The sequence below is a fragment of the Nerophis ophidion genome, linkage group LG26 (genome assembly GCF_033978795.1).
Source record: "Nerophis ophidion isolate RoL-2023_Sa linkage group LG26, RoL_Noph_v1.0, whole genome shotgun sequence".
In the NCBI taxonomy this organism is placed as follows: domain Eukaryota; kingdom Metazoa; phylum Chordata; class Actinopteri; order Syngnathiformes; family Syngnathidae; genus Nerophis; species Nerophis ophidion.
In genome coordinates, this window is record NC_084636.1 from 34886269 (window position 1) to 34908006 (window position 21738).

General features: G+C 39.8%; 1 protein-coding gene across 2 annotated transcripts in view; it reads left to right on the forward strand.

Moving 5' to 3' along the window:
* The window catches only part of LOC133543875 (SERPINE1 mRNA-binding protein 1-like), a 31375-nt gene extending 9917 nt beyond the window's left edge, over positions 1-21458 (forward strand). The window contains exons 2-9 of one of the 2 annotated variants that reach the window (XM_061888747.1): positions 4364-4553; positions 4617-4757; positions 10882-10953; positions 17957-18031; positions 18165-18336; positions 20525-20569; positions 20631-20864; positions 20934-21458. In XM_061888747.1, coding sequence (XP_061744731.1) covers positions 4364-4553; positions 4617-4757; positions 10882-10953; positions 17957-18031; positions 18165-18336; positions 20525-20569; positions 20631-20864; positions 20934-20990 — 986 coding nt within the window. In that variant the 3' untranslated portion in view covers positions 20991-21458. The remainder of the gene's footprint in view (positions 1-4363; positions 4554-4616; positions 4758-10881; positions 10954-17956; positions 18032-18164; positions 18337-20524; positions 20570-20630; positions 20865-20933) is intronic. The other variant, XM_061888748.1, reaches the window with a different exon arrangement.
* The last annotated feature ends 280 nt before the right edge of the window (positions 21459-21738 follow it).

The window sequence follows — 21738 nt, forward strand, 5'->3', positions numbered from 1 at the left end:
TCAGTCATGATCACGTCGTCCTGCACACACCCCAGCAGCACACCAGTCCGCACCATCTTGGAAAACCGCCATGTTTGTTAGCCATGCAGTCAAATTGTCACTTAGAATGATATCATCATTCTTTGTTGGCGCACTATCACAAACCTGCATGATATGGGTCAAAGTATTAATTATATGTGAGTCAATATTGGTATGTATCACAGTGTCACTTAGGAATACCCGATCAGATTCGATTTTGAGTCCTGATTTACAACTGACAATAATAGATCATGGAATGTTTTGTAGCAAGTTACCACAGCAAACACGATCTTACCTTATTACATGTTGAATTTGATGGTATTGTTGTATATCCGATGTACCAATATTTGGTATCGGTACCAAAATGTATTTCTATACTTTTTGATACTTTTGTAAACAATGGGGAGCCCAAAAAATGCCATTACTGGCTTTATTTTAACAAAAAAATCTTAGGGTACATGAAACATGTTTATTATTACAATTGTTTTGTTAAATAAAATAGTGAACAAGCTAGACAACTTGACTTTTAGTAGTAAGTAAACAAAGAAAGACTCCTAATTAGTCTGCTGACATATGCAGCAACATGTTAAGTTAAAGTACCAATGATAGTCACACACACACTAGGTGTGGCGAAACTATTTGACCCGTCATCCTTGATCACCCCCTGGGAGATGAGGGGAGCAGTGAGCAGCAGCAGTGGCCGCACCTAGGGATCATTTTTGGTAATTTAACCCCCAATTCCAACTTTTGATGCTGAGTGCCAAGCAGGGAGGTACCAGGTCCCATTTTTTTATAGACTTTGGTACGACTCAGCCAGGGTTTGAACTCACAACGTACCCATCTCAGGGCGAACACTCTAACAACGAGGCCACTGAGTTGTCATTTTCTATTATTGTGTCAACATTATTAAGGACAAGTAGTAGAAAATTGATTATTAATCTACTTGTTCATATACTGTAACTGCTTACTTTTTCTTTTAACATGGTGTCTGTCTATCCGTGTTGGTCCTACGATGAGGTGGCGACTTGTCCAGGGTGCACACCGCCTTCCGCCTGATTGTAGCTGAGATAGGCACCAGCGACCCCAAAGAGAATAAGCGGTAGAAAATGGATGGATGGATGTTCTATCTACACTTCTGTTCAAATGTAATAATCGCTTATTCTTCTCTTCTTTGATACTTTACATTAGTTTTGGATGATAACACAAATTTGGGTATCAATCCGATACCAAGTAGTTACAGGATTATACATTGGTCATAATTTAAGTCCTCATGTGCCCTGGGATGTATTTCCTGAGTTTATGAACATAATATACATTTTTGACAACAAACAATTGTAATCGTAGTAGTATCGACTAGATACGCTCTTGTACTTGGTATCATTACAGTGGATGTCAGGTATAGATCCATCCATGGCATTTGTTTACATTGTGACGCCGGTGAGCTACAGTAGTGAAGCATGTTTAGCTACTCCTCGTCCTGCAGGGATGATATCTGTGAGAAACTTTGTCAACATGGAGACAATGATTAGTGATAGGGTTGGGTATCGAGTATCGATTGGGACCGGGACTAACTTTCCGATTCTCCTGGTATCGTTCAAAAGTTTAAATTCCGATTCCTAGTTTCGATACCCAGTCCGCCAACCGGAAGAAAAAAAATGTCCGCCGACCCGGAAGAAGAAGCCGTTGAACACCAACGAAGGAGCGCCCACCGTGTTGTTTTTTAAAATTGGGGACATTGTGAGTATACCAGGGACTCACTACCATGGAAACCTAACATCGCTGCAACCCTATGCTATATGGATTTTAGAACATGCTACTTACTCTGTATGAAGTGTAAAGTTAGATACTTTAAAGATGAATAAAGCATATCAATCATCTAAGCCAGTGGTTCTCAACCTTTTTTCAGTGATGTACCCCCTGTGAACATTTTTTTAATTCAAGTACCCCCTAATCAGAGTAAAGCATTTTTGGTTGAAAAAAAGAGATAAAGTTGTAAAATACAGCACTATTGTCGTCAGCTTCTGATTTATTAAATTGTATGAAAGTGCAAAATATTGCTCATTTGTAGTGGTCTTTCTTAAACAATTTTGCAAAAAAAGATATAACAAACATTTGTTGAAAAATAAACAAGTGATTCAATTATAAATAAAGATTTCTGCACATAGAAGTGATCATCAACTTAAAGTGCCCTCTTTTGGGATTGTAATGAAGATCCATCTGGATTCATGAACTTAAAGGCCTACTGAAATGAGATTTTATTATATAAACGGGGATAGCGGGTCCATTCTATGTGTCATACTTGATCATTTTGCGATATTGCCATATTTTTGCTGAAATGATTTAGTAGAGAACATCGACGATAAAGTTTGCAACTTTTGGTTGCTAATAAAAAAGCCTTGCCTTTACTGGAAGTAGCAGAGGATGAGCGTGTGATGTCACCGGTTGTAGGGCTCCTCACGTTGTTTATAATCATAGCCTCCAGCAGCAAGAGCTATTCGGACCGAGAAAGCGACGATTTCCACACACACAAACACAGCAGGCCTAGACAGGAGGAAGACAGAATGTAGGTACGCAGAACATCAAACTGTCAAATGTGCGAGAAAATGAGAGCAGACTGTGTTGACAAACAATGTTGCAACCTTGTGTGGGAACCACAGGTGCAGAAACACAAAAGAAGAATCCCTGTGGGATGCAGAAACGGGCAGAGAAATTTTCCGTGCAACGTTCATATTGTTGTTACTCAACCAGCGTTTGTGGGTCTGATGGACCCGTTGCATTTCGTGGCTTTTAATGCCTCACAATCAAACACTTTTATGTTAAAATACTGAACGGATGTTTATTGGGATAACGTGAACATCTGCTCAGTATTTTAGCATAAAAGTGGCTGAACAATATGAACATTACACAAGGGTTAAACTAGCAACACATTTAGCATCATCTTCTGGCGTTATTATAGAATGTAGTCATGTTTGGAGACTCTACATCTGTCCCTCCACGACCCCTGACCAAAGAGCACTGCAGCAAGCACGACATCATACTTGCTTGGCGCTGTTGCTCTAGTTTCCCTTTCTCTTTTTAAAAAGCTGCCACTGTCTTCTTAATGTTGACACATTTTGTACGTCTGCAATATACCACGCCGCTCGTCCACATCACAGACATGCTGACAACGCTTCAGACAGTGCCGTGTGTTTCGTCAACACCCGTTTTCGGGTGATCAAAATCTTTTTCCGGTACATCACTTGTCAATAGTGCTTAAATAGTAGGCTATACATACATCAATTCATAGTATAATGACCAGCTAATGTTTCATGTTCCTGTGGTTTAGAATAGAATGGAATTTATTGTCATTATATTTGCATATAACGAGATTAAGGACTCCAACTTAAGGTGCGGTAGTGGGAACAAATATGGGGGGAAATAACACAAGAGGTAAAACTGACAGTTGAAATAAACAGACTACTATCCAATAAAAATAATAAGCAATCCTGTACAATATACAAAACACTATAGAACTACAAAATACTGTACAATATACAGAACAAGACAAGAGTCCCGAAGTAATAAATAGCAAACAGTGTCGGACGTGTTGCACTCGAAGGGTAGTATTGCACAGTAGGGTATTATTAGGGCATGATATTGTATAATTATTATTATTGTAAGTTAGAGTTTGGGCTTGATGTCAGTTTTCCCCACGTTTGCAAACACACCGTACGTTCCTGAAAGGTGATTGGCGGAGAATGAGGAAGTGTTGTGTGTCGAGGGATGCAAAGACTTGAGGAGACAAAAGTGTTTTCATGGGAGCTAAAACCTTTTAGAATTGTGCTGTTGGTTGTTATCATAAGATTGGTAATAAAGGTGAAAACATTTCCTTCAAGGGCTACAATATATTTAGTTTTCAAGTAAAAAAAAAAAAAAGATGCCCTTATTTTCAAGGTGTGCTGGTAACAAAATGGCGTGGCTGCGTGCCACATTCACTTGCACTAAGGGGAAACCCTGATATATCATGGGAGCTAAAACCAAGGGCCATAGGCTAAAACAAGGGAGAGTATTACTTGCAAGGTAAGCAAAAATAAATATTTGTCACAAGTTAGTGTTTAAAAATTGACAATAACGTGATTGAACATTGTTATTCAAGTAATGCTACTTTTTCAACATCTGCATCTTGCAGCAATTTGAACTATCCAGGGTTTTGTTAGCAATTTTAGTCAATTGGTGCTGAATCAAATGGTCAAAATTGGAACGGAAGCGTTTGTTGTTGTAAGAGGCCCGCAACCAATGAAATAAAGGGTTACTGCGTTGTTTGAATAAATAGATTTGTGGCAGTCAAATGTGATGTCATCCTTAGGCCCCGGCGTGAGGAGAATGGGCCGCAGGCCAGAGGGCGAGGGTTCGAGACCCCAGGGCGGCCAACAGGGAGATGGACGTTTCCCCGCAGACAGACGGCCGATGGACAGGCGGCCACCACCCCGCCGCTTCGAACGACCCCCCACCGACGCCAGCGACAAGCCTGAGGGCGGAGAGTTCTCTGTGGAGAAGTAGGCTCCCCTTCCCAGAAGAATCCACCTGGACCAGTTCTCATTTGTGATTTCCACCCTCAGACCAGTTGGCGACCGGCCAATGAGAGGGCGTGGCGGCGGCCGGGGAGCACGAGGGGGCAGAGGGCGCGGCATGGGTCGCAGCGACGGCTTTGACTCCAGAGGGAAACGGGAATTTGACAGGCACAGTGGCAGCGACCGATCGTAAGTACGCTTTTACTTCAGCAATATCCACACTCAGAAGTACTTTTCTACATCTCAAAACATCAGTAGGCTTTTTCTGCTGGAATATCCACATTCAGAAGTACTTTCGTACTTCTCAAGACATCAGTAGGCTTTTTGTACAGTAATATCTACATTCAGAAGTACTTTTCAAGACATCAGTACGTGTTTTTCTTAGTAATATCCAATATCAGAAGTACTTTTCAAGACATCAGTACGTGTTTTTCTTAGTAATATCCAATATCAGAAGTACTTTTCAAGACATCAGTACGTGTTTTTCTTAGTAATATCCAATATCAGAAGTACTTTTCTACTTCTCAAGACATCAGTAGGCTTTTTGTACAGTAATATCTACATTCAGAAGTACTTTTCAAGACATCAGTACGTGTTTTTCTTTGTAATATCCAATATCGGAAGTACTTTTCTACTCAAGACATCAGTAGGCTTTTTGTACAGTAATATCTACATTCAGAAGTACTTTTCAAGACATCAGTACGTGTTTTTCTTAGTAATATCCAATATCAGAAGTACTTTTCTACTTCTCAAGACATCAGTAGGCTTTTTCTACAGTAATATCGACATTCAGAAGTACTGCATTAAGAAGTACTTTTCTACATCTCAAGACATCGGTATGCTTTTTCTACAGTAATATCCACATTCAGAAGTACAAACCCTGTTTCTATATGAGTTGGGAAATTGTGTTAGATGTAAATATAAACGGAATACAAGGATTTGCAAATCATTTTAAATGAATGAATGAAATAAGTTTATTTCGGTCATATAATCAATCAAATCAAATCAATCAACCATTGTATGTGACCAGTTTTACAGTACATGTTATATATATACAATAATGCACATTTATACATGAAAGAAAAGAAAAAGAATGACCAAAAAAGGAATAGGCTGAAGCCAAAGCTTATATTTGCCTATCCTATACCTTCACAGAAAATTAGATTGCCTGGAACATCAACATAAAAAAATAAATAAATCAAAAATCAATGGGATGAAAGTAATTGTTACTATATTTTATAATTTTCAATTATTTCACCTTTCAATGTTTTCTTAAACCTTACCAAAGAATTGCATGTCTTCAGCTCATCACTGAGCTTGTTCCACCATTTAACTCCTAAAACTGTAATACTTTTGTATTTTATATTTGTTCTCGCTTTACCCATTTTCAACCCATATTCAGTTGAATATGCTACAAAAACAACACATTTGATGTTCAAACTGATAAACATTTTTTTTTTGCAAATAATCATTAACTTTAGGATTTGATGCCAGCAACACGTGACAAAGAAAGTGGGAAAGGTGGCAATGAATACTAATAAAGTTGAGGAATGCTCATCAAACACTTATTTGGAACATCCCACAGGTGTGCAGGCTAATTCAGCTATCTCAGCTACCATCGGCATAATGATGCAATATGTACATACAGCTAGCCTAAATAGCAAGTTTGCATCGATTAGCATGGCGTGACCATTATGTCTGATTAGCACACTTCACGTAAGTCAACTTGAATCGGTCTCTGTTAGTGTTGTTACACCCGACAACACACCGAAAAGGCACAATGTCTCCAAGGTACAGAAAACAATCGAAAAAACGGAAAATAACAGAAGTTTTTTTACTTGGTGTGTGTAATGTGTTTGAGAAAATGGCGGATTTTTCCCGTTGTGACGTCACGGGTGAAGGGTCATTGCTCCGACAGCGAACAATTGAAAGGCGTTTCAATCGCCAAATTCACCCTTTTGGAGTTCGGAAATCGGTTAAAAAAACATGGGCTTTTTTCTGCAACATCAAGGTATATATTGACGCTTACATAGGTCTGGTGATAATGTTCCCCTTTAAAAGAAAAGGTGATGTAACACAGTGGTGAACATGCCCTTTCTCAACTACTTTGGCACGTGTTGCAGCCATGAAATTCTAAGTTAATTATTATTTGCAAAAAAATATAAAGTTTATGAGTTTGAACATCAAATATTTTGTATTTGTAGTGCATTCAACTGAATATGGGTTGAAAAGGATTTGCAAATCGTTTTATTCAGTTTATATTTACATCTAACACCATTTCCCAACTCATATGGAAACGGGGTTTGTACTTTGGTACTCTCAAGCCATCAGTAGGCTTTTTGTACAGTAATATCTACATTCAGAAGTACTTTTGTACCTCTCAAGACATCAGTAGGCTTTTTCTACAGTAATATCTACATTCAGAAGTACTTTTGAAGACATCAGTACGTCTTTTTCTACAGTAATATCCACATTCAGAAGTACTGCCTTAAGAAGTACTTTTCTACTTCTCAAGATATCAGCATGCTTTTTCTCCAGTAATATCCACATTCAGAAGTACTGCATTAAGAGGTACTTTTCTACATCTCAAGACACCGGTATGCTTTTTGTGCAGTAATATCCACATTCAAAAGTACTTTTGGTAAAAAGTACATCTCAAGACATTGGTGCGTTTTTTCTGCAGTAATATCAACATTCAGAATTTTTTTTTACTTCTCAAGACATCAGTATGCTTTTTGTACAGTAATATCCACATTCAGAAGTACTTTTGTACCTCTCAAGATATCAGTAGGCTTTTTGTACAGTAATATATCCACATTCAGAAGTACTTTTGAAGACATTAGTACGTCTTTTTCTACAGTAATATCCACATTCAAAAGTACTGCATTGAGAAGTACTTTTCTACATCTCGAGACATCTGCATGCTTTTTCTCCAGTAATATCCACATTCAGAAGTACTGCATTAAGAGGTACTTTTCTACATCTCAAGACACCGGTATGTTTTTTGTGCAGTAATATCCACATTCAAAAGTACTTTTGGTAAAAAGTACATCTCAAGACATTGGTGCGTTTTTTCTGCAGTAATATCCACATTCAGAAGTAGTTTTCTACTTCTCAAGACATCAGTATGCTTTTTCTACAGTAATATCCACATTCAGAAGTACTGCATTAAGAAGTACTTTTCTACATCTCAAGACATTGGTACGTTTTTTCTGCAATAATATCCACATTCAGAAGTACTTTTGTACTTAACAGATCAGTAGGCTTTTTTTACAGTAATATCTACATTCAGAAGTACTTTTTCTAGACATCAGTACATCTTTCTACAGTAATATCCACATTCAGAAGTACTTTTCTACTTCTCAAGACAGTATGCTTTTTCAACAGTAATATCCACATTCAGAAGTACTGCATTAAGAAGTACTTTTCTACAGCTCAAGACATCAAGTAGGCTTTTTCTCCAGTAATATCCACATTCTGTAGTACTGCATTAAGAAGTACTTTTCTACATTTCAAGACATTGGTACGTTTTTTTCTCCAGTAATATCCACATTCAGAACTACTGCATTAAGAAGTACTTTTCTACATCTCAAGATATTGGTACCTTATTTCTGCAGTAATATCCACATTCAGGAGTACTTTTCTACTTCTCAAGACATCAGTATGCTTTTTCTACAGTAATATCCACATTCAGAAGTACTGCATTAAGAAGTACTTTTCTACATCTCAAGACATCGGTATATTTTTTCTGCAGTAATATCCACATTCAGAAGTGCTTTTTAAGACATCAGTATGTCTTTTTCTACAGTAATATCCATTTTCAGAAGTACTTTTCTACTTCTCAAGACATCAGTAGGCTTTTTCTACAGTGATATCTACATTCAGAAGTACTGCATTACAAAGTACTTTTCTACATCTCAAGACATCAAGTCGGCTTTTTCTACAGTAATATCCACATTCAGAAGTACTGCATTAAGAAGTACTTTTTTACATTTCAAGACATTGGTACGTTTTTTTCTGCAGTAATATCCACATTCAGAACTACTGCATTAAGAAGTACTTTTCTACATCTCAAGATATTGGTACCTTATTTCTGCAGTAATATCCATTTTCAGAAGTACTTTTCTACTTCTCAAGACATCAAGCATGCTTTTTCTCCAGTAATATCCACATTCAGAAGTACTGCATTAAGAAGTACTTTTGTACTTCTCAAGACATCAGTAGGCTTTTTCTCCAGTAATATCCACATTCAGAAGTACTGCATTAAGAAGTACTTTTGTACTTCACAAGACATCAGTAGGCTTATTGTACAGTAATATCCACATTCAGAAGTACTGCATTAAGAAGTACTTTTGTACTTCACAAGACATCAGTAGGCTTATTGTACAGTAATATCTACATTCAGAAGTACTTTTCAAGACATCAGTACGTGTTTTTCTACAGTAATATCCACTTTCAGAAGTACTTTTCTACTTCTCAAGACATCAGTAGGCTTTTTCTACAGTAATATCCACATTCAGAAGTACTGCATTATGAAGTACTTTTCTACATCTCAAGAGATCGGTACGCTTTTTCTACAGTAACATCCACATTCAGAAGTACTACATTAAGAAGTACTTTTCTACATCTGAAGACATCATGTAGGCTTTTTCTACAGTAATATCCACATTCAGAAGTACTGCATTAAGAAGTACTTTTCTAAATCTCAAGACATTAAGTAGGCTTTTTCTACAGTAATATCACATTCAGAAATACTACATTAAGAAGTACTTTTATACTTCTCAAGACATCAGCATGCTTTTTGTACAGTAATATCCATATTCAGAAGTACTATATTTAGAAGTATTTTTCTATATCTCAAGACATCATGTAGGCTTTTTCTACAGTAAGATCCACATTCAGAAGTACTGCATTAGGAAGTACTTTTCTACATCTCAAGACATCAAGTAGGCTTTTTCCCCAGTAATATCCACATTCAGAAGTACTGCATTAAGAGGTACTTTTCTACATCTCAAGACACCGGTATGCTTTTTGTGCAGTAATATCCACATTCAAAAGTACTTTTGGTAAAAAGTACATCTCAAGACATTGGTGCGTTTTTTCTGCAGTAATATCCACATTCAGAAGTACTGCATTAAGTACTTTTCTACATCTCAATATATCGGTACGTTTTTTCTGCAATAATATCCACATTCAGAAGTACTTTTGTACTTAACAGATCAGTAGGCTTTTTTTACAGTAATATCTACATTCAGAAGTACTTTTTCTAGACATCAGTACATCTTTCTACAGTAATATCCACATTCAGAAGTACTTTTCTACTTCTCAAGAAAGTATGCTTTTTCCATAGTAATATCCACATTCAGAAGTACTGCATTAAGAAGTACTTTTCTACAGCTCAAGACATCAAGTAGGCTTTTTCTCCAGTAATATCCACATTCTGTAGTACTGCATTAAGAAGTACTTTTCTACATTTCAAGACATTGGTAAGTTTTTTTCTGCAGTAATATCCACATTCAGAACTACTGCATTAAGAAGTACTTTTCTACATCTCAAGATATTGGTACCTTATTTCTGCAGTAATATCCATTTTCAGAAGTACTTTTCTACTTCTCAAGACATCAAGTAGGCTTTTTCTCCAGTAATATCCACATTCAGAAGTACTGCATTAAGAAGTACTTTTCTACTTCTCAAGACATCGGTAGGCTTTTTCTACAGTGATATCCACATTCAGAAGTACTGCATTAAGAAGTACTTTTGTACTTCACAAGACATCAGTAGGCTTATTGTACAGTAATATCTACATTCAGAAGTACTTTTCAAGACATCAGTACATCTTTTTCTACAGTAATATCCACTTTCAGAAGTACTTTTCTACTTCTCAAGACATCAGTAGGCTTTTTCTACAGGAATATCCACATTCAGAAGTACTGCATTAAGAAGTACTTTTCTACATCTCAAGACATCAAGTAGGCCTTTTCTCCAGTGATATCCACTTTCAGAAGTACTTTTCTACTTCTCAAGACATCAGTAGGCTTTTTGTACAGTAATATCTACATTCAGAAGTACTTTTCAAGACATCAGTTCGTCTATTTCTACAATAATATCCACATTCAGAAGTACTTCATTCAGAAGTACTTTTCAAGACATCAGTTCGTCTATTTCTACAATAATATCCACATTCAGAAGTACTTTTCTACTTAAGACATCTGCAGAGGATACATTTTGATGGTAGTGCACTTTATTAGCAGCTGTGGTGTCAGATTGTAGTGCTTTAACGTGTTGATCCTGCCTAAAGCTAATGTTGTTCCAGTGGTCTGAAAGGGGAAGAAAAGCGAGGCGGCAGTGGATCTCACAACTGGGGCAACGTCAAAGATGAAATCAAGTGAGTTTCAATTTACACCTGAAGTGAAGTACCTTCAGCTGCATGCTTTTGCTCAAAGAACAGCTTCATTCTATTCAGTCGTGAATTAAACCTCATTACTAAAGTCAAATAATGACATGAAGTAGTTACAAAGTGAAATAATAACAGGAAGTAGTTATACAGTGAAATGATTACATGTTGTAGTTATAAAGGGAAATAATGACATTTTGTGAATTGAAATAATGACATGATGTACTTATAAAGTGAAATAATGACGTGTTGTAGTTAAAAAGTGAAATAATGTCATGTATTTAAGTGAAATAATGACATGATGTACTTAAGTGAAATTACATGATGTACTTATAAAGTGAAATAATGAATTGAATTAATTATAAAGTAAAATAATGTAATGATGTAGTTATAAAGTGAAATAATGACTTGATGTAATTATAAAGTAAAATTATGTAATGATGTAGTTATAAAGTGAAATAATGACTTGATGTAATAATAAAGAAAAATAATGACATGATGTACTTAAGTGAAATGACATGATGTAGTTATAAAGTGAAAAAATGACATGATGTAGTTATAAAGTGAAATGTTGTGATGTATTTAAGTGAAATAATGACATAATGTTGTTATAAAGTAAAATAATGACATGTGATGTAGTTAAAAAGTGAAATAATGTTGTGATGTACTTAAGTGAAATGATGACATGATGTACTGGAAGTTATAAAGTGCAATATCGAAGTTATAATGTGAAATAATGACAATGATGTAGTTATAATGTGAAATAATGACAATGATGTAGTTATAATGTGAAATAATGACAATGATGTAGTTATAATGTGAAATAATGACATGATGTAGTTATAATGTGAAATAATGACAATGGTGTAGTTATAATGTGAAATAATGACACAATGTACTTAAGTGTAGGGACATGTGATGTAGTTATGAAGTGAAATAATGACATATGATGTAGTTATAAAGTGAAATAATGACATGCTGTAGTTATAAAGTGAAATGATGACATAATATAATTATAAAGTAAAATAATGACATGATGTACTTAAGTGAAACAAAGTGAAATAATGACATGATGTACCGGTAGTTATACAGTGAAATGATTACATGATGTAGTTATAAAGTGAAATAATGACATGCTGTAGTTATAAAGTGAAATGATGACATAATATAATTATAAAGTAAAATAATGACATGATGTACTTAAGTGAAACAAAGTGAAATAATGACATGATGTACCGGTAGTTATACAGTGAAATGATTACATGATGTAGTTATAAAGTGAAATAATGACATGTGATGTAGTTATGAAGTGAAATAATGACATGTGATGGAGCTGTCATATAATTATAGTTATACAATGAAATAATGACATGTGATGTAGTTATAAAGTGAAATAATGAAGTGTGATGTAGTTATGAAGTTAAATAATGACATGATGTAGTTATGAAGTGAAATGATTTTTGACGTAGTTATGAAGTGAAATAATGAAGTGTGATGTAGTTATGAAGTTAAATAATGACATGATGTAGTTATGAAGTGAAATGATTTTTGACGTAGTTATGAAGTGAAATAATGACGTGTGACGTAGTAATGAAGTGAAATAATGAAGTGTGACGTAGTAATGAAGTGAAATAATGACATGATGTAATTATGAAGTGAAATAATGACATGATATAGTTATGAAGTGAAATAATGACGTTTGAAGTGAAATAATGACATGTGATATAGTTATGAAGTGAAATAATGAAATTGATTTAGTTATGAAGTGAAATAATGACGTTTGATGTAGTTCCATCCATCCATCCATCCATCATCTTCCGCTTATCCGAGGTCGGGTCGCGGGGGCAACAGCCTAAGCAGGGAAACCCAGACTTCCCTCTCCCCAGCCACTTCGTCTAGCTCTTCCCGGGGGATCCCGAGGCGTTCCCAGGCCAGCCGGGAGACATAGTCTTCCCAACGTGTCCTGGGTCTTCCCCGTGGCCTCCTACCGGTTGGACGTGCCCTAAACACCTCCCTAGGGAGGCGTTCGGGTGGCATCCTGACCAGATGCCCGAACCACCTCATCTGGCTCCTCTCCATGTGGAGGAGCAGCGGCTTTACTTTGAGTTCCTCCCGGATGGCAGAGCTTCTCACCCTATCTCTAAGGGAGAGACCTGGAAACTCATTTGGGCCGCTTGTACCCGTGATCTTATCCTTTCGGTCATGACCCAAAGCTCATGACCATAGGTGAGGATGGGAACGTAGATCGACCGGTAAATTGAGAGCTTTGCCTTCCGGCTCAGCTCCTTCTTCACCACAACGGATCGGTACAACGTCCGCATTACTGAAGACGCCGCACCGATCCGCCTGTCGATCTCACGATCCACTCTTCCCTCACTCGTGAACAAGACTCCTAGGTACTTGAACTCCTCCACTTGGGGCAGGGTCTCCTCCCCAACCCGGAGATGGCACTCCACCCTTTTCCGGGCGAGAACCATGGACTCGGACTTGGAGGTGCTGATTTTCATTCCGGTCGCTTCACACTCGGCTGCGAACTGATCCATCGAGAGCTGAAGATCCCGGTCAGATGAAGCCATCAGGACCACATCATCTGCAAAAAGCAGAGACCTAATCCTGCGATTACCAAACCGGAACCCCTCAACGCCTTGACTGCGCCTAGAAATTCTGTCCATAAAAGTTATGAACAGAATCGGTGACAAAGGACAGCCTTGGCGGAGTCCGACCCTCACTGGAAATGTGTTCGACTTACTGCCGGCAATGCGGACCAAGCTCTGGCACTGATCGTACAGGGAACGGACCGCCACAATAAGACAGTCCGATACCCCATACTCTCTGAGCACTCCCCACAGGACTTCCCGAGGGACACGGTCGAATGCCTTCTCCAAGTCCACAAAGCACATGTAGACCAGGTGGGCAAACTCCCATGCACCCTCAAGAACCCTGCCGAGAGTATAGAGCTGGTCCACAGTTCCACGACCAGGACGAAAACCACACTGTTCCTCCTGAATCCGATGTTCGACTATCCGACGTATCCTCCACTCCAGTACACCTGAATAAACCTTACCGGGAAGGCTGAGGAGTGTGATCCCACGATAGTTGGAACACACCCTCCGGTCCCCCTTCTTAAAGAGAGGAACCACCACCCCGGTCTGCCAATCCAGAGGTACCGCCCCCGATGTCCATGCGATGCTGCGGAGTCTTGTCAACCAAGACAGCCCCACAGCATCCAGAGCCTTAAGGAACTCCGGGCGGATCTCGTCCACCCCTGGGGCCTTGCCACCGAGGAGCTTTTTAACTACCTCAGCGACCTCAGCCCCAGAAATAGGAGAGTCCACCACAGATTCCCCAGGCACTGCTTCCTCATAGGAAGACGTGTTGGTGGGATTGAGGAGGTCTTCGAAGTATTCCTTCCACCTATCCACAACATCCGCAGTCGAGGTCAGCAGAACACCATCCGCACCATACACGGTGTTGATAGTGCACTGCTTCCCCTTCCTGAGGCGGCGGACGGTGGTCCAGAATCGCTTCGAAGCCGTCCGGAAGTCGTTTTCCATGGCTTCCCCGAACTCTTCCCATGTCCGAGTTTTTGCCTCCGCGACCGCTGAAGCTGCGCACCGCTTGGCCTGTCGGTACCTGTCCACTGCCTCCGGAGTCCTATGAGCCAAAAGGACCCGATAGGACTCCTTCTTCAGCTTGACGGCATCCCCCACCGCTGGTGTCCACCAAGGGGTTTTAGGATTGCCGCCCCAACAGGCACCAACTACCTTGCGGCCACAGCTCCGATCTGCCGCCTCGACAATAGAGGTGCGGAACATGGTCCATTCGGACTCAATGTCCAGCACCTCCCTCGTGACATGTTCAAAGTTCTTCCGGAGGTGGGAATTGAAACTTTGTCTGACAGGAGACTCTGCCAGACGTTCCCAGCAGACCCTCACAATGCGTTTGGGCCTCCCAGGTCTGTCCGGCATTCTCCCCCACCATCGCAGCCAACTCAACACCAGGTGGTGATCGGTAGAAAGCTCCGCCCCTCTCTTCACCCGAGTGTCCAAAACATGAGGCCGCAAATCCGATGACACAACTACAAAGTCGATAATGGAACTGCGGCCTAGGGTGTCCTGGTGCCAAGTGCACATATGGACACCCTTATGTTTGAACATGGTGTTTGTTATAGACAAACCGTGACGAGCACAAAAGTCCAATAACAAAACACCACTCGGGTTCAGATCCGGGCGGCCATTCTTCCCAATCACGCCTCTCCAGGTTTCACTGTCGCTGCCAACGTGAGCGTTGAAGTCTCCCAGTAGGACAAGGGAATCACCCGGGGGAGCACTTTCCAGTACTCCCTCGAGTGTTCCCAAAAAGGGTGGGTACTCTAAAACTGCGGTTTGGTGCGTAAGCACAAACAACAGTCAGGACCCGACCCCCCACCCGAAGGCGGAGGGAGGCTACCCTTTCGTCCACCAGGTTGAACTCCCAACGTACAGGCTTTGAGCCGGGGGGGAACAAGAATTGCCACCCCAGCCCGTCGCCTCTCACTGCCGGCAACGCCAGAGTGGAAGAGGGTCCAATCCCTCTCGAGAGAAGTGGTTCCAGAGCCCTTGCTGTGCGTCGAAGTGAGTCCGACTATATCCAGCCGGAATTTCTCGACTTCGCGCACTAGCTCAGGCTCCTTCTCCCCCCAGTGACGTGACGTTCCACATCCCAAGAGCTAGCTTCTGTAGCCGAGGATCGGACCGCCAAGTGCCCTGCCTTCGGCTGTCGCCCAGCTCACAATGCACCCGACCTCTATGGCCCCTGCTATGGGTGGTGAGCCCATTGGAGGGGGGACCCACGTTGCCTCTTCGGGCTGTGCCCGGCCGGGCCCCATGGGAACAGGCCCGGCCACCAGGCGCTCGCCATCGTGCCCCACCTCCGGGCCTGGCTCCAGAGGGGGGCCCCGGTGACCCGCGTCCGGGCGAAGGAAATCTGGGTCCATGATTTTTCTTCTTCATAAAGGTCTTCGAGCTGCTCTTTGTCTGATCCCTCACCTAGAACCTGTTTGCCTTGGGAGACCCTACCAGGGGGCTTTATGCCCCCGGACAACATAGCTCCTAGGATCATTGGGACACGCAAACTCCTCTACCACGATCAGGTTGCAGCTCAGAGAGGAGTTTGATGTAGTTATGAGGTGAAATAATGATGTTTGACGTAGTTATGAAGTTAAAAAATGACGTGTGACGTAGTAATGAAGTGAAACAATGACATGATTTAATTATAAAGTGAAATAATGACATGTGATATAGTTATGAAGTGAAATAATGACATAATATAATTATAAAGTAAAATAATGACATGATGTACTTAAGTGAAATAAAGTGAAATAATGACATGATGTACCGGTAATTATACAGTGAAATGATTACATGATGTAGTTATAAAGTGAAATAATGACGTGATGTAGTCATGAAGTGAAATAATGACGTGTGATGGAGTTATGAAGTTAAATAATGACGTGATGTAGTTATGAAGTGAAATTACTTTTGACGTAGTTATGAAGTGAAATGACGTGTGATGTAGTAATGAAGTGAAATAATGAAGTGTGACGTAGTAATGAAGTGAAATAATGACATGATGTAATTATGAAGTGAAATAATGACGTGATATAGTTATGAAGTGAAATAATGACGTGATATAGTTCTGAATTGAAATAATGACTTGATATAGTTATGAAGTGAAATAATGACGTGATATAGTTATGAAGTGAAATAATGTAATTGATCTAGTTATGAAGTGAAATAATGACGTTTGACGTAGTAATGAAGTGAAATAATGACGTGATTTAATTATAAAGTGAAATAATGACGTGATGTAGTTATGAAGTGAAATAATGACATCTGATGTAGTTTTGAGGTGAAAATGATGTTACGTAGTTATGAATTTAAATAATGTTTGATGTAGTTATGAAGTGAAATACTGACGTGTGATGTAGTTATGAAGTGAAATAATGTTTTATGTAGTTATGAAGTAAAATAATGTTTTCTGTAGGTATGAAGTGAAATAATTACATGTGATGTAGTTATGAAGTGAAATAATTTCATGTGATGTAGTTATGAAGTGAAATAATGACATGATGTAGTTATGAAGTGAAATAATTACATGTGATGTAGTTATGAAGTGAAATAATGACGTGATGTAGTTATGAAGTGAAATAATGACATGATGTAGTTATGAAGTGAAATAATGACGTGATATCGTTATGAAGTGAAATAATGTAATTGATCTAGATATGAAGTGAAATAATGACATGATGTAATTATGAAGTGAAATAATGACGTGATATAGTTATGAAGTGAAATAATGATGTGATATAGTTATGAAGTGAAATAATGTAATTGATCTAGTTATGAAGTGAAATAATGACGTTTGATGTAGTTATGAGGTGAAATAATGATGTTTGACGTAGTTATGAAGTGAAATAATGACGTGATTTAATTATAAAGTGAAATAATGACATGTGATGTAGTTATGAAGTGAAATAATGACATTTGATGTAGTTATGAGGTGAAAATGATGTTACGTAGTTATGAATTGAAATTATGTTTGATGTAGTTATAAAGTGAAATACTGACGTGTGATGTAGTTATGAAGTGAAATAATGTTTTATGTAGTTATGAAGTGAAATAATTACATGTGATGTAGTTATGAAGTGAAATAATGACGTGATGTAGTTATGAAGTGAAATAATGACGTGATGTAGTTATGAAGTGAAATAATCACATTATGTAGTTATGGAGTGAAATAATGACATGATGTAGTTATGAAGTGAAATAATGACATGATGTAGTTATGAAGTTAAATGGTGACGTGTGATGTAGTTATGAAGTGAAATAATGACGTGTGATGTAGTTATGAAGTTAAATGGTGACGTGTGATGTAGTTATGAAGTGAAATAATGACGTGTGATGTAGTTATCATATATTACAGTTGTAAAGTGTTGACTGTTTGATGTTTACAGTGAACTTAAGCAATCAAACGTGACGGAGGAGAACGCTGAAGGGGAGGAACATCCACCTGCCGACTCTGAGAACAAGTAAGTTCTTCTTATGCTTGGAGTTTGGTTTAGGGTCGTGCAGTTGACTCATTGTGTGTGTGTGTGTGTTTGCGCGTGTGTGTGTTTGCGTGTGTGTGTGTGTGTGTGTGTGTGTGTGTGTGTGTGTGTGTTGAAGGGAGAATGAGGTGGAGGAGGTGAAGGAGGAAGGACCCAAGGAGATGACATTGGACGAGTGGAAGGCCATGCAGAACAAGGAGCGCACCAAAGTGGACTTCAACATCCGCAAAGCCAACGAGGGAGCGGATTGGAACAAAGGGTTCGTGCTGCACAAGTCCAAGGCAGAAGTGAGTCCTTCACACTCAACACCAGCTGCAACTGTTCCAAGTTGCTGGCTTGCATCCAATCATTTAGTGGCAGCTGTCAGTAGTTGAAGGTTTTACTTGTACTCACATTACACGGCATATACTGTAGCACCCTCTATGGACAACTGAAGGTATTTCTAGGAATGTGCGTTGTTTTACAATCTTTTTACTGACATTACACGGCATATACTGTAGCACCCTCTATGGGTGACTGAAGGTATTACTAGGAATGTGTGTTGTTTTACAATTTTTTTACTGACATTACATGTCATATGTAGTGGCACCCTCTATGGACAACTGAAAGTATTACTGAAGGTATTACTAGTTATTGCTGTATTTTCAATCGTTTTACTAACATTACAGATATACTCTAGCACCCTCTATGGGCAATTGAAGGTATTGCTAGTTCTTTGTGTATTTTACAACCTCTACTATCATTACACATCATATACTCTAGCACCCCATGTGGACAACTGACGGTATTACTAGTTATTGGTGTATTATTTTACAATCTTTTTACTAACATTACACATATACTGTAGCACCCTCTTTGGGCAATTGAAAATATTGCTAGTCATTTGTGTATTTTACAATCTAGGCACCAGCGACCCCAAAGGGAATTAGCGGTAGAAAATGGATGGATGGACAACCTCTACTATCATTACACATCATATACTGTAGCACCCTCTATAGACAACTGAATGTATTGCTAGTTATTGGTGTGTTATTTCACAATATTTTTACTAACATTACATATACTGTAGCACCCTCTATGGGTAACTGAAGGTATTACTAGTTATTGCTGTATTATTTTACATCCTTTTTACTAACATGACGCAATAACTGTAGCACCTTCTATGAACAACTCATGGTGTTTCTAGATATTGGTGTATTATTTTACAACCTTTTTGCTAACATCCATCTATGTTCTACTGCGTATTTCCTTTACACATCATATACTGTAGCACCCTCTATGGGCAACTGAAGGTATTAGTAGTTATTGCTGTATTATTTTATATTCGTTTTAATCAATAAAGTACTATCTATCTACCAACATTATGTCATATACTGTAGCACCCTCTATGGGCAACTGATGTTATTGGTGTGTTATTTTACAACCTTTTTACTAACATTACACATTTACTGTAGCACCCTCTATGGGCAATTGAAGGTATTAGTAGTTATTGCTGTATTATTTTATATTCGTTTTAATCAATAAAGTACTATCTATCTATCTACCAACATTATACGTCATATACTGTAGCACCCTCTATGGGCAACTGATGTTATTGGTGTGTTATTTTACAACCTTTTTACTAACATTACACATTTACTGTAGCGGGCTTCACGGTGGCAGAGGGGTTAGTGCGTCTGCCTCACAATACGAAGGTCCTGGGTTCAAATCCAGGCTTGGTATCTTTCTGTGTGGAGTTTGCATGTTCTCCCCGTGAATGCGTGGGTTCCCTCCGGGTACTCCGGCTTCCTCCCACTTCCAAAAACATGCACCTGGGGATAGGTTGATTGGCAACACTAAATTGGCCCTAGTGTGTGAATGTGAGTGTGAGTGTTGTCTGTCTATCTGTGTTGGCCCTGCGATGAGGTGGCGACTTGTCCAGGGTGTACCCCGCCTTCCGCCCGATTTTAGCTGAGATAGGCGCCAGCGCCCCCCGCGACCCCGAAAGGGAATAAGCGGTAGAAAATGGATGGATGGATGGATGGATTAACTGTAGCACCCTCTATGGGCAATTGCAGAAGTGAGTTGTTATTGCTGTATTATTTTACAACCTTTTTTACTAATGTGACACATTAACTGTAGCACCCTCTATGGACAACTGAAGGTATTACTAGTTATTGGTGTAATATTTTACAACAGGACACAAATAGACATACGTGTCACACCTGCCTTCTTTTCTAAAACATGCTCAGGTGTGAGTGATGCCTCATTAGAGCCTTTTTAAATTGTACTGAGATTATGGGGTGGAATTCCTAATGACGGGATCATTATTGTGCAATAATGTTTGTGAACATTCATGATTTACTTTCCATCAAAATGTTGTATTTATTTAGCGGAATCACCTTAAAGACGAGAAGAAACATAGATCCTTTAGAATTGAGAGGATGCTCACTCTGACCAAAGTTGACCAACCTTTTCTTCTGGCTTCTCTCTCAGGGCAAAAAAGATGAGCTGATAGACCCGGAATCCTTTGAGTCCAAGGTGAGCCTGGTGGTGTATGTGCTTGTGTATTCTATGGCCTTCATCACACTTCTCCTGGCAGATGGATGACAACGAGCACCACTTCCGCAAGCCGGCCAACGACATCACGGCCCAGCTGGACATCAACTTCGGAGAGCTGGGGCGTCGCGGTCGCGGCGGCCCGCGTGGAGGCGGCGGTGGACGGGGCGGACGTGGGCGCGGCGGCCCCGGCAGCAGCGGCCCCGGGGGCAGCATTGCTGCTGGCGGCGGCAGCGAGATGGCCCCCAGGCCAGCACGCGGAGGACGCAGCGAAAAGGTAAAGTTTGAAGAACACAGGTCACACTCACTCAGGAATGTTGACTAATCAACCCCCCTCCCCCGTCAGTCGTCGTCCTCAGTGCCCAACGTGGACGACCCCGAGGCCTTTCCCGCCTTGGCTTGAAGCCTCCGGAGCACCTTGCATGTTTGGATCCTTCAGCAAAGCAATGATGGAGTGGAGGTGAGGACTGCCTTTTAGCCAATGGAAAGCAAAACCAAGGACTTGTTGCTACTGCGGAGCAGCACATTGCTCCAGGTTTTCTACTTCTGGCTTCACACCATTTGTTTCAGAGCGCATCTTGTAGTCGCGCATTGTGCCATCCGCCCTTCCCCTTCTGTCGTGCACTGGACCGCCGTTTTTCTCTTTTCTACTCTCTTCTTCAAACCTCTCTTCTTCTCCTGCTCCCAGGAAGCAACCTTAGGTCATTGAGCTCTTTCCCCCGCTAACTGTTGACACACTCCTCCTCCTCTGCCACACGCACCACTGCATCATGGCTCTGAAAGAAATGTGGTTCACTGCGCTCAACATGTGTGAAGTCCAGCCCTGCTATTGATGCCTCTGTCGCTAAATAAAGATGGTCGCTCAATTCTTCTCATGGTCCTTTCATTTTGACAACTTGTAATGTCACCTCTTATATAGGTAATACACCTGCACGTCACCTTTAATAGTGGTAATACACCTTCACGTCACCTTTAATAGTGGTAATACACCTGCAGGTCACCTTTAATAGTGGTAATACACCTGCAGGTCACCTTTAATAGTGGTAATACACCTGCATGTCACTTTTAATAGTGGTAATACACCTGCACGTCACCTTTGATAGTGGTAATACACCTGCACGTCACCTTTGATAGTGGTAATACACCTGCAC